Source organism: Phodopus roborovskii, unplaced genomic scaffold (genome assembly GCF_943737965.1).
Source record: "Phodopus roborovskii unplaced genomic scaffold, PHOROB, whole genome shotgun sequence".
Taxonomy (NCBI): Eukaryota; Metazoa; Chordata; class Mammalia; order Rodentia; family Cricetidae; genus Phodopus; species Phodopus roborovskii.
Genome location: NW_026126511.1, coordinates 39,371,444 through 39,385,790, shown reverse-complemented (window position 1 = coordinate 39,385,790; position 14,347 = coordinate 39,371,444). Strand labels below are relative to the sequence as shown.

The following is a 14,347-nucleotide window of genomic DNA, read 5'->3' as shown; positions in this document are numbered from 1 at the left end:
TGTGTCCTCATCACCCTGAAGCCACGTAGCAGGACAGTCTGAGGGAGCTGAAGCATCTCTTCACAGACGTCTCATTGGTCACATGGGAAAAATGAAATTATAATACAGTGATGCAGTGGGGATAGGCTACAGTTGAATGTTTGCATGAATACAAGCAATGGGAGAAAGAAAACCCAATCCGATGACCTGGGAAAAGCACACAACAGCACCTAGGCAATATCCAAAAGGAGAATGCAGGATCTCAACCACAAGGAAATGTCAGGGTTAGGCTCTGGAAATGTGCCTCAGTTGGTAGAGTACTGGCCTAGTATGCACAAGGTCCTAGGTTCAATCCCCCATGTTACATGAACTAGACATGATGCATACCTGTAACCCTAACCTTCCAGAGGTGACGGCAGAATGGACAGAAGTTCAAGATCACCATCTGCTGCATTTCGAGTGGGAGGCCAGCTTAAAATACATTAGACCCTGTTTACAAAAGAAAAGGCCTAGAGCAGGCTGGGGTGGCATATGTCTATAATCCCAGATGTGTGTGTGTGGGGGGGGGAGGGTAGCTGTAAAATGATTAGGAGTTCAAGGTTATCTTATGAACTATCAGGGTTCTAGAACAGCCTGGGCTACATGAGATCCTATTTCAAAACACCAAAACAGAAGAGGCCCGTATCCTCCCCAGTTTCATCACAGAATCATCATTCTCAGAAATGTCGCAAAGCAGAGGAGACGACGATAAAGAGGCCAGAGAGATCCGGCAACCAAATGCAAAGCCTGTCACTAGCCCGAAGCCCACATAGAAGGACAGGAATGCTCAGAGAGCTATTTTAGATCAACTGGTATCTCTGGAATTTGGAAGGCTGGTGACAGGAAAACAAGCTAATTAGCATACACTTAGGAAGTGGGAGACAGAAATGTGTCTACAGAAGAGGAATCCGTATGTGTACACAATGTAACACTGAAATGCTTAGGGGGGTGACATCCACACTGAGCTATGGAAAGAACTGCAGATGTGGAGAAAAAAGGGAGAGATTCTAAATAATACAGCAGATGTGGGAAAACATCAGGTTGAATCTCCCTGTCCCAAACAGGAGCTTGGAAACAGGACCCAAATCAAACAGTCATTTTCATTTCATGTATGCCTTATACACATGGTCTAAGAGGATTTTATTTTGTGTTTTCAAGTGCACCCATATTAACTTTGACCTGTCCCATAAGGTCAAGTGCAGAATTTTATATTTGTGGTGTACTGTTAAAAAGTTTCAAGTTTTGTAACATCTTGGATTTGTATACTGACCATATTTATTCCATAACTGAAAAATGTAAATGGAAGATTTGAATATTTTTATAATGTTTATAGAACTTGTAATTTATTTTTGCAATCTTTTTGAAGTTAAAAATATTTCTAAATATAGAACTGTTTTAAAAAGTGAGTCTACAGAGCTGGGCTGGAGAGACAGCTCAGGGTAAAAGCACCTCTTCTTTCAAAGGACCTAGGTTTGAAATCTAGGACTCAAGGGGCAACTTACAACCATCTATAACTACAGTTCCAGGGGAATGTGATGCCCTCTTCTGATCTCTGTGGGAACCAGGCATGTATGTGGTACATACATATAAGCAAAACACTCATACAAATACAAAGTCTTTTAAAAAGTGAGTCTACAGAGAAGCAAACTCAGTCTTACACTGAGAGCATAAGAAACCAGCACAAGGCTACCTGCCAATAAAAGTACCCTGTTGTTCAATCCTGGTTCATTTGCAGAGGAGGCTCTGTGACTCTGTCTGAAGACCACACCGATAACAATAACAGAGTAGGAGAGAGACAGCTAGCATTTATGTGCCCACTGCTGCGAGATTTCTCCTGAATCGTCTTATTTGAGCTGTACACATAGCTATTATTAGACTTAAATTTACCAAAAATAAAAGTCAAATTTAGAGAGGTTAATTAAGTTGCACAGAGTTAGCAATTCAGAGACAGGGCAGCTAGGCAATGTAAACACTGTAACGATGTAACCATACTCTCTGCAAACCCAACTCTTCCCTTTACATTTCTTTTGCACAGATGTGTTGAGTGTGAATCTGCTTTATTACTTCATAGTACCTGTGCAGGCAGCTCCAGTATTTCAAGTACCCATCTTAAATCCACTCACTATAGCTCCAGTATTTCAAGTAGCCATCTTAAATCCACTCCCTATGAGGAATGGAATAGATTGTAATAGGCTGGGTGATGGTCCCAGTGAGAATGACCCCCACAGGCTCATATATTCAAATACTCAATCCCAAGTTGATGGAACTGTTTCGGAAGGATTACGGAGGCGTGGTCTCACTGGAGAAGGTATGTCTCTGGAAGCAGCTCCTTCTGCCTCCTGCTTGGGAACTTGAGTTGTGAGCTCTCAGCTGCTGCTCCAGGACCATGCCGGCCTGCCTGCCACCATGCCCCCCCCCATGGCTCTGTAACCATGAGCCCCAAATTAAACATTTTCTTTTGTAAGATGCCTTGGTCAGGGTGTTGTTACAGCAATAAAGAGGCAGCCGGAAGTAGGTCCCAGGAGTGGGCTATTGCTGCGACAGGTGGGTCAGACCATTCTGATTTTCCAGAGGAGTGTGGATGGATGTCTTTGAACTGGGGAAGCAGTTGAATGCTGTAAGAATGGCTTAGCAGGGCTACCCTAGTGGGAGCTTGGAAGACAGTAGTGTTGAGAGCAACAGGAGCATGGAGGCCAAGCCCAGGCAGTTTCCGAGAAGAACAATGTTAGCAACCGAGCTAGAGATCACTCGTAATATTTTGGCAAGAAGGTGGTTGCTTTTTTGCCCTTTTCCTAAGAAGAATCTGCCTGAAGCTAAACTGAAAAGTTTGGGACTAATTTCTTTGGCAGAGGATATCTGAAGACAGCCTCATCTTTATTCAATTGTGTAGTTGTTAGTAATAACTCTTATGCAGCTCTACAATGAAAAGTATCAAGCATGCCAAACAGAAATTCAACATGTACAGCTTGAGAAGAGAAAGAGCACCAGGAAATTTAACGTCGGAGGCCAGGCTTGTTCTAAAAGACACGAGGAGATGCTTGATGCCAAGTGGAGCAAAGGGACTGGTGACCTTGGAGCAAGACCCCACCCAGCTAGTCTGCAATGTCTGGGAAAGGGCCCAGAAGAGTTTCTGGTCCTTAAAAAAAAAAAAAAAAAAAAAAAAAAGCAACGGGTCAACGCTTGTGTAAATGTAATGCAAGGAGGGTGTCAGGCTCCATCCAAGGAGATCAGTTGTATTTGTCAGCATCGGCCATGTAGTCTGGTTTAGAGTCATGAAGGGCCTAGAGTAAAGGAGTTGTGGACTCTTCCTCTAGGGCAGTGGTTCTCAGCTATCCTGCATATCTGCTATTTACATTTTAATTCATAAGTAGCAAAATTATAGCTACAAAGTGGCAACAAAGTACTATCATGGTTGGGCGTCACCCCAGCAGGAGGAACTATTGTTAATGGGTCGCAGCATTAGGAAGGTTGAGAACCACTGGTGCATGGACAAAGGGAGGTTCTGAGGTCAAGTGTATGGCAGCGGAGTCCCTGCATGGAAATTCTAAAAGGCCTTTACATGAAGCCATGGATATGAAACCTAGAGTGTTTCATATCCCCAGGATGTTAGAGGGGGATGCCAGAACCATGGTATGTCTACCAGAGAGAGCTGCATGGCTGTAGCACCACCTGCCTGCCTACCTCCTACTACGGTCCAGGACATGACGACCACGGACTCTAAACATCTAGGGCCCCAAATTAGACATTTTCTTTTCTATGCCCTGATCATGGTGTTTTGTCACAGCAATAGTGAAACAGACTGTAACTCCCAAACTACTAGCTCAAACCTATCTTTCCACAACTTGGATAAGCATCCTCTAGGATCATTCCTAGTTTTATGTCAAGAATGTTTATTCTATAGGCACCCATACTTCTTTCCATGGAACACTACCCAATCCTGTCCCCAAATATTCCCAGCAGCCTCTCGCTGTAATATTCTTTTGTGTCTGTGTTTATACCTATGTGCACACAAATGTGGAAGCCAGGTGTCAACATCTGGAGTCTTTCTCCATCATTCTCCACCTTATTTTCTCAGTAGGAATCTCTAGCTCTGCAGTTCTCAACCTGTGGGTTGTAACCCCTTTGGGAATCAAATGCCCCTTTCACAGGGGTCACATATCCTGCATGCCAGATATTTACCTTATGATTCATAACAGCAGCAAAATTATACCTATGAAGTAGCAACAAAAATAATCTTATGGTTGGGGGTCACCACAACATGAGGAACTGTATTAAAGGGACCACAGCATTAGGAAGGTCGAGAACCACTGCTCTACCTGAACCTGGGACTTTACCAATTCAGCTAGGCTGGCTAACCAGTGATCCCTAGAGATGCTCATGTCTCCATCTTGTACCACTGAGATGATAGGCATAGGCTGCCATGTCTGGTTTTTCACACAAGTGGTGAGGATCTGAACACAGGTCTTTATGTTTGCATGGCCATCTATCTTCCAGCTTCCTGTATATTCTTTTAATCTCCCCAGACATCTTCAATTCATTTGATCATGTCATCAAGGTTCTTTATCTGGCCAGACTTTTCTCTCAGCTCTAATGTCTGCATCAAATGGGCCTCCTTCCCATTTCTAACCCAGCACAGGCTTCCTATGCATCTTAGTGGCCACTGCCTGAACAAGTGAGTCTATTCTGGCAAAGAAATGTACAGAATCTAACAGAATCAGCCAACTCTCATCTTTCAGGGAAGGTGAGGGACAATGGATCAACAGAACTTGAGAATAAAAGCAGGAAATGGGTAAAAACATGACATGAGCAAATGCTACTACTGTCCTCCCACAATGCCAAGCTCTGTCCTTACCTCACACTCTGGAGACGTCTCCAGCTGCATCTGACCACTGTAGGAAAGTGGGAAGGAAAAAGAGACAGTGGATTTTGAAATACAAATGTATCATTGTGTAAAAAAATAGAAAAAGAAAATACACTTAATTAGGAAAGGTGAACATACTTGAATGTAGGGTCAGGTAATTCTAAGCCTTCTGCTGAGCCCATGGGGTACAGGCTCAAAATACTCCTCTCTGTAATGTCAGTGCTCAGACTAAAGAGGAGGGAAACAGACAGGAGAAAAATCATTAAACTTCTAATATAAACTCTACCACCCCATGTACTTTGAACACTTAACTGACAAGCAAAGCTTATCTTCAGGATTAAGAGAAAGGCTTTCCAAACATAGTTGCCTATCAGCTATTTGCTCTGAAATTACACACTTATGTGTGTAATAGCCATGCTCACAGTAAGACCACATCATCTTCCCATTCCTAGGACTCCTAAACAATTTAGATAATCAGAGATGAGGTTTAAATCTATTCCTGTAGTGGTCGTGTAGTTAGGGTCTCACATTGGATACTGTTGGACTTAAAAGGAGCTTTGTTTATGGAAATTACGTTGTCTAAGAAACTCTCTGTCTCTACTTCTGTCTCTGTCTCTCTCTCTCACACACACACAAACACAGGAGTCCAATTCAAATTTTAAAAGGAATCTATAACTCAAATCTTTAGAACTATATTAGCTGATTATCATATGTCTGGCCCTATCAAGAATACACAGAAGTTTTAAATTTCCATTTTTAGTAAAATTTGCCTATGTTTTTGTACTTCTATCATAGTTCCATTTTCTGTAAATTATTCCAAGAATCCCATATGAATGTCAGGAGAGGTAAGAACCAATCATTAAAGATTGAGAAGGTAGAAACTTATCTCAATTGCCCCAAAAAATCTGACTCTCCTACTTTTGGATCTTGGAGAACAGGCAATTAAATGACTTCACTTTGTTAATGCTCACATCAAGCCCAAATTGGGCATAAATGTTTTAGAGTGAAGTCATATCCTCAGTAATTCAGTAGGCTTCACTTGCGCACACGACCCAGGCCAGGAATAGATGTGCATACCCATTGGAATCCTGAAGCAAACCTTCTGCTTCTCTCAGCCGCTCCATCATCGCTAGATCCAAGTCCTGATCTTTGGATGACCCTAGTCTGTAACACAAAACCAAGCATGAGTGCAGAATAACTACCAAAACATCTTAAGCGCCTCCTGGCAAAACCCCACCAACCTCTTAAAAATGATTTTTGACGAGCTCAATACTGTACCCTGCAGGTTGGGTCCTATGGAGATAAGAAGTCCCTGGGCAGGAAAAAACCCAGTTCAACTCTAGACTCCCAGGCCCCCACCTGCTCTCATAACCAGGCAGACAGGGACAGGGTTAGTGGGGCTCCACACTTTCGAGAGTTCTCTAAGATTTCTTGGAAGGGCCTCTCTGAGTGGAGCTGTGTTGGTTCTGAGGCTTCCAACTCTGCCTCCACAGAATGGCTGGACATTATCATGTTCCTGGTGCGAGGGGCTCAGTGTGGGAGAGTGGCTCCGATCCTGATTATTTAATGCAGGGAAATCAATTGTGGAGCTTAAGAAACAACCCAGGCCCAGTGCATCTAAGCTACCTCATATAAAGAGGCCTTCTGGGCACCTACACAGATGACCCTGACTTTATAGCCAGGGCTGAGAAAAGGTGTGAAACTGAAAATGGTTTTCCAAGGATTTCTCTGGTTTCAGTTCTCTTTCCTTGTGGTAGTATGCTGCTACAGTTAAGTCAGGCTCTTTGCCTCTCAGAAGTGTATACAACAAGGAGCTGGTAGGACAGAGTGACAGAGAGACAGAGAGGGACTTCCCAGCGAGAGAAATTTGATCACAGCTGGCTGTTCTTGCCACACAACGTAGGTCAATGAATTCCTATGAATTCCTACTGGTAGAGGACATTCTTAACAATTGCACCAGTCCTTTTTAAGGCAAAAACACAATCCCTACAAAGTACAGTGGAAGGTCGAGGCCCATATATATCCCAGACCATAGGGAGCAAAAAGCCTATGAACTGAACATCTTACGCTAGAGGTACCAAGCCAACTTCTTGAAAGAGGTTCATTTTCTGGTGATACACTTATCTGCTCCCCTGGGGATCTCGCCAAATAAATCTTTATATGCAGCAATAGAAGAAAGAGATTCCTCAGGGTCAAATGTTAGCTTTCTGAAGCCTTGGAGACAAGATCATCATCAGTCTGTGCCCCAATTTCATCTACAATATGGCGGGTAACAGAGCTTACAGGACTGCTAAAAGGATGAACTGAGCTTTGGCCTATGAAATAAAACAGTGCCAGGCATGGCGAACTTAACATATGCTAGTTATGGCAGTGATGAGATTAGCAACCAGGGCAATGGAGAAAAGCTTTTCAAAGATTTGAACCAGAAGATCCTGGATGAAGGGACTGGCTCTCCTGACATCCTTTCTAGCTACTGGCTTCTTCAAACAAAATGCAAAGAGAGTATAGGACATTCTCACCATTATTATTATTATTATTATTATTATTATTATTTTGACAACATTGAGTCAGATAAAACTCAAGGCCAACAAAGAAGTATCTGGGCAATGATCTGAATGTACCTTCCAAACTTCATGTGTAGAAAACTCAATGCCAAAGGCAGCAGTGTTAGGCATGGCAACTTCATGAGGGCATCTAGGGTCCCTGAAGGGTACAATGGGTGCCATTATCACAGGAGATGGCATCTAGAGGAGCTCAGTTCTACCTCACACTCTCTCTTCCCATGAGACAGCTTCTCGGTAGACATAACCTCTTGATCTTGGACTTCTGAGCCTCTACTAACTGCAAGCTAAATAAACTTCCATGTCACCTAGTTTATGTGTTATTCCCTTATAAGAACACAAATAAAAAGACAGGCTAGGGCCCAGTACTGTAACAAGAGTCACAGGAGAGCTGACAGCTTGTCAGTATGCCTGGGAAGATTCTAGGCTTGCCCAAGGAAAAGTGGATCCAAGCCTATCATGACATGACTGCCAATGTGCCTGAAGAGGGGTGGTGAGCCTTCCCCGGCCCTGGCACTCACAGTCCCTCCATATGCCAGTGAGCATCCTCTTCTATCCGCAATAGCTCTTCACATTCCGTCTGGTCCTACGGACAGAACACACGGGATGGATAATGAAGAGTTAGAACTGGTGCCAGCCCACATCCATGTCCGTGCAATTCACAAGAGCCAAAAGGTGAAAGCAAAGCAGGTACTGTTGCTATGCTATGGATATACAATGGAATATTCTTTACACTACACACAGAAAAACTCAAAAATGAAAGAGCACAAATACACACCCTTCACGATTTACCCATGTGAGGTACTCACAGTAGTCAGATTCACTGAGAGAAAAGAAAAGCAGCAGACGGAAAAGGCAGAATGGGACAGATTTGATAGATATATAATCTCAGTTCCAAAGGGTTTTGGAGGTAACAGAATACTACTGTAACAGTATGTATGCACTTAACACAGACTGCACTGTGGCACTGAACTGTGGCTAAGAGACTCTATTACGGTGGGGTAGTGGTAGTGTATACTTGCACCTCAGCATTTGGAAAATAAGGCAGAAGGATCATGAGTTCAAGGTCAGCCTGAGCTACATACTAAGACCTTGCCTCCAAAATTTTTATAGGTCAAAGATTTTATTTTTATGTGTATTTTACACCACAATTAAAAGTTAGAAAATTAGCTGGTGGTACATCCCAGAGCTCAGAGAGGCAGAGGAAGGTTGAGGTCCTGGATAGCCAGAGCTGTTACACAGAGAAACCCTGACTCAAAATAAAACACAGACACACACACACACACACACACACACACACACACACACGGAAAAAAACCCTTAGAAAGTTAAAGATTTTAAAAACCATAAAGTTTACCCGAGTTCCTTCTTTAATTCAACTTACTAGTATTTAACAATGGAAGAAGACGCTACACTGAATCCAATTGTCTCGTGTGAACAAATTCAGAGGTCCCTCAGCCTCGGTTTCCCTCAGCCTCCCCCACACCAGAGCTCTCCAGAGATGCCTCAGTGTGAGTGCACCCTGGGAAAGCTGTGTCCACTGTGAGCCTTCCATGTGTTACTTCCACTGTCTCCTCAGACAAGGAAAATGTCCCTGCTGGGCCAACACTGGCAGGGAGCCACCCTGGAGTGGGTACACTTCCCTATTAGGAAAAGAGTACCAGGCTGTAGCATGTAGAGGCACATCATCATCGCCGGCTCTGGTGTGCCTTTAGGACCAGACTTCCCCCGAAGTTCCAAAGGCACACTTTACTGCACTGGCTACACTTTTTGCAGTTAAACAATCAACATATAAACTAAGCGTGCGTCATTCTGCAAACGACAGTGAAATCCGTAAAGAGAGACTTCCAGATGTCACTCCCACAGAAACCAGTCCTAGTTCTTCCAGGGTTCAACTGGTGAACACACTGCTTCCTGCTAATTTTCAGCTCTAAAATGAAAAGTCGCCAAAGCATGTAGTTTTTCCTTCAGGACACAGAACAGGCTGACATTAGCTAGCTTGCTGAGTTTTTCTTTTCTTTTTGGCAAATCAGTCAGCATTCAAGAACTGGCTCACTCAACAAAAATTCACCTGTAGTCACCAAAGCAGTGCTCGGGGTACTTCTGAGTAACACAGAGACAGACAGACAGACAGACAGACAGACAGACAGACAGACAGACAGACACACACACACACACACACACACACAGTGATTGATAACAACAGGACTAAGCACATGCAGGGCCCCAGGTAAGGCAGGATGAGGAGCGCTCTCTGCCATCTGGCTCTAATTCCCATAGTGTAAACTGAACAGTCATTGCCGTTGGTCCACTCAGTGCACACTTTCATGTTTTTGTGCCTTTAAAAAAAATGATTTTCACAGTTCAATATGGGTCCCATATATAATGCTAAGATGCTGCCTAATGGTTCTAAGACAGCTACCAAGTACCTCATTAAGAAAAGGCATCGTATGCAGGACAGTGATCAGTGATAGTAAATTCAGTATGAAAAAAAAACCAGTAACAGGCACTCATACGTAAGGTTATGTTGCTAATGACATTGCAGCCATCTGAGCTAGCAAGGGCACAGTGATAACATTCAATAACAACATATTTCTCAGAACCTCTCTCCGCCATTAAGGCCTGATGACACTGAGCCAGGTGTCTCTAAAAAGAAACAGAGACAAAACAAAGCTTTGTACTGACTGACAAGAATGCAGCCAACGGCTCTCAGAAACCTAAGCTGGTATTTTCTCTAAGCAGACTGGCTCAGTATTGGATAATTTAAAATGCAGTGGTTTCATACACTATTACAAATGATAAAAACTGACCAGAATAACAAAGGCGCAAGATGCCATTTCTGGAATATAAAATACAGAGCTTTCAATGGTCAATGTGCTGGGCAGAATTGCATGCTCATTGGTCCTTAGGTATAAGTCTACAAAATAGAAGTCATGGCTAACATACGCTTACACCTTGAGTTTCTGTCTGCAGGACCCACCCTCTACAGCAGCCATTTCCAGGGCCCTTGACATCCTGGAACTCTGAATCCAGGGGACAATATGCTTCACTTGCTTTTATTTCCATCAGAACTTGAATTGGAGTTTGAATCTTCCAACACACAGTCAAGTGTTCTTTCTATCTTTAGAGTCTCACCCTAAGGGAAACTTGAGGAAATGAAGACAAAACCATTTTCCCATGTTCTCAAGACTCTCACTATCCCATGAGCTGACAGACAGGGGTCAAATGTGGGAGAACCTTGTGGGAGAAACCTAAGAGTAATGCAATCAGATTTGTGCTCTAGAAAATCACTGGTGGGAGAGTATAAAATGTGTGTGTGCATGTTATGTGCACACATACACACGTGCACACACCACACACACAGGGGGGTGGTGTTTGCTGAGGAGGAGCTGGAGTGGTGCCTGTGACTATCACAGTGAGACCTGATGAGCTCAGCTAAAGCAATGTGGATGCAGACAGAGGATGACTATAAGCTCTGAAGCTGAAGAGCTAGGAAACTGTATGGACTGTTTTATGTTTTACCCTGCTGTATGCCTATGGTTCTCAACCTGTGGATTGGGGCTCCTTGGGGTCAAAAGATGCTTTCACAGGGGTCACCTGAAACCATCAGAAAACACAGCTATTTACCCTACAATTCATAACAGTAGCAAAATTACAGTTATGAAGTAACAACAAAAAATAATTTTATGGTTGGGGGTCACCACAACATAAGAAACTGTGTTAAAGGGTTGCAGTATTAGGAAGGTTGAGAATCACTGGTTTTGGAATGTCACATTGCACAAACTAAGTAGGGTTAATTATGGAATTGTCAAATAAATTATTTCCTCCTCAAGGCTATGAAGAAGGCTATGGCCCACTAGAATCTTAAACAGTATAAATAAAGTTCAGCTTGTCTTCCTCCTGGACAATGCCAAGAATATTGATTAGGCTGGGTCAAAGCATCAAACTGATCATCAGGAAACACGGATGAGGGGCTGGCATGATGGCTCATTGGGTCAAGGTGCCTGTCACTAAGCATGATGGTCTGAGTTCAATTCCTGGGATCCACATAGTGGAAGGAGAGAACTAATCCCTCCAAAGTTGTCCCCTGTCATCCATACAGGAGTCATATAAACTTTTGAGTTTCTACTTGGAGCATTTCAGGTATTTGGATTATGGATTCTCATTCTGTAATGTCTATGTGAACATTCCACAACCTGAAGAGCCCAGAAATTCAGGACATTTCTAGTTCTAAGGATGTTGGTTAAAGGGTGCTCAGCCTGGGCTCTCAAGCTAAGAAGTAAGTATTCACGTAAAGCATGCTGTGGAAAATGAAATGATTTCGAGCTTTTGACAAGTGAGCATGGTCATTCTGGTTAACCTGCCAACTTGTGAGGCTCGATGAGGAAGAAGGAGCTCAGCAATTCCTGAGTTAGAAAATAGAGAGAGAGAGACAGAGACAGAGGGAGGGAGGGACAGAGACAGAGAGACACAGAGATAGAGAGACAGAGGGTCCAGAGACAAGCATGACTGTGGCAAGTTCCCAATGACAGACTCAGACAACCTGAGCTTTGAGAAGGCATGCTGGAGGCGTCGGGAACAGACGTAAGCTGGACTGGAAAGGAGAACTGAAATCTTTCAACCTGAATTCTAAGGGGCCAAGCAGAGGAAAATGAGTTGAGCCGCAAAATCTTGCCTTAATATAGTTCATAAATCCCGGGTGGAGAGCATCTGCTCCATCAGCAAACTGGTCTCTTTCTTGTCCTGAGCTGTTGTTGCCACCCAAAAGGGATGGCTTTGGCTGAAACTCTCCTGTCAGGAAAACACAGAGAAAGGTGTGACTTCTTAGTGACAGAAGCATGAAGCGCAGGTGCTTAAACACACAGAGGACTGTGTGTAACCCCTCCCTCACGTCCAGGAATAACCCACACTTAATTCTTCCCAGTAGAATGTAAGGTGAAAATTAAACATGAGAGAAAAAGAAATAAAAAATAAACAGGACCTTAAACTGAACATCAGAAGTTAAGGCTGCTTTACGGCTTAGCTCCCCAGGAATGAAATATCTCCTTATGTTTTTAAAGAACCAAGACAATTGCAAAAGGGTTTTTATGCTCTCAGCAGAATGTGGCTAGTTATTACAAATTCTATGTTCAACAGAATGCACTGACCAGCTGTTCCATGGGAAGCATCATGACACAGATATGTCCCTACATGTACATTTGAGGAATTACATGACTTCTGCCCTTAACCAAAAATGTTAAGAAAATGTGGGACACGACTAATGAGCCCCACAGCCTATCCCAATAGAAATTACCCCCCAAGAAAGGCCCTCCAGAAGCAAGAGCATGCTGAGGTAGAATCCATCTGTCCCAGCAGGCTCAGTATAGAGGAAGGGACGGCACAGAAGACTCTTCGGACAGAAGACTAAACAGGAGAAAGCAGGCATCCTTTAAAGGGGTCTGGGGGGGGGGAAGCTTACTAGGAACAGATTAATTACTTCAAATATCTGTCTCAAACATGGCCCCCTATAGTGCATATTGTTGTAAGATTTATGTGAATGAATACAGCAGCAGTTATATTTGTATGCAAGTATTCAGTTATACTTTCAGGTCATGTATGGTTTCTATCATAGGCTCTATATTTAATACTACCCTCAAGTTCTAAATTTAAAATCTTAATCTACGGTGCTAGAGAGATGGCTCAGAGGACTCAGGTTCAATTCCCAGCACCCACATACCAGCTCTCAACTGTAACTCCATTCTAGGGGATATGACACCCTCACACAGACAAATAAGCAGGCAAAACACCGATGCATATATAATAAGAATAGATAAATCATTAAATGTTAAAAATAAGTAAATAATGATCTAAATCTAAGACTCAGGTGTTGCTCATCTACAACGTAGCACTGGAGAGGCTGGGGCAGGAAGAGAGTTCCAGGCCAGCCTAGGCTATGTAGGAAGACTTTCTTCAAACAAACACAATGAAATGTATGTGTCCTAAATGGAAGAAGGGAAAGAAAACATGGAAATGTTTAAGTGGCTTTAAATTATCTCTCCAATCATTAAGAATGCTGTAGGGACTGGAGACACGGCTCAGGAGTTAAGAATGGTTTGCTCTTACGGAGGACCCAGATTCGGCTTCCATTCCCAGCACTGAACAACAGTTCTACTCTTCTCGTACAACATTCTCCATTCTCTATCACAAATCATGAATGGTAAATTTCAATATTTTCTTTTAAAGCCATTGTACAAACAAGAGCCATCAAAATACTGCCACAATTACCTATGACAGTATGGCTCTTACTAAGGACTAAGAAGACATTCAAGCTACAGTGTTTAGTGATCACTTGATGATTACCAAAGAGTCAAAGAACATGAGCTACAAAGAAGCTTGGAGGTCACCTAACCCAACTGTCTAACAGGGAATGACGAGAACAACTGACTTGGTTACAGGTCAACAGATTCCCGAGCCCATACCTCAAATGCATTTCCCACCCTCAAGTGTATTAGATGAAACCATGCAAAGAAGTATGTCTTATAAACGATGAACACTTCTAGGCCAGGCCTACAACTTCCCATCCCCAAGAACCTCCATGTTCTGCCCCTCTAGCTTAACACACATGGATGTGGAGATACTGGGAGTCCATGCTAAAGGTGATGAATGGAGCATTGGTTTGCAAATCAATGCTTGGAGGGCAATTGTCTGCCAGCCACCAACTTCTGTTTGGACCGTCACTGAGATTTGGAGATTTTATGGCAGCAGCTAGCATATCAATATTTTCTTTTCAAAAATGAATTTAAAGATTCCCCTATAATCTTCAGGATGAGGGCTCTACTATTAACTGTAAGGAGCAGAGCTGGCTTGTGAAACCATAGGTAAACCATTAAAACTGTCTGAGCCTTGACCTCCCCAGCTGTAAAATAGA

At 43.1% G+C, this 14,347-nt stretch overlaps 1 protein-coding gene across 1 annotated transcript in view; it reads right to left on the bottom strand.

The window, feature by feature from the left end:
* Positions 1-14,347, bottom strand: part of Lrch1 (leucine rich repeats and calponin homology domain containing 1) — a 178,178-nt gene that overhangs the window by 39,107 nt on the left and 124,724 nt on the right. Inside the window, exons 9-13 of the mRNA XM_051195379.1 lie at positions 12,116-12,231; positions 7,962-8,026; positions 5,957-6,043; positions 5,018-5,107; positions 4,871-4,907 (exon numbers count right to left, since the gene is read on the bottom strand). Coding sequence (XP_051051336.1) covers positions 4,871-4,907; positions 5,018-5,107; positions 5,957-6,043; positions 7,962-8,026; positions 12,116-12,231 — 395 coding nt within the window. The remainder of the gene's footprint in view (positions 1-4,870; positions 4,908-5,017; positions 5,108-5,956; positions 6,044-7,961; positions 8,027-12,115; positions 12,232-14,347) is intronic.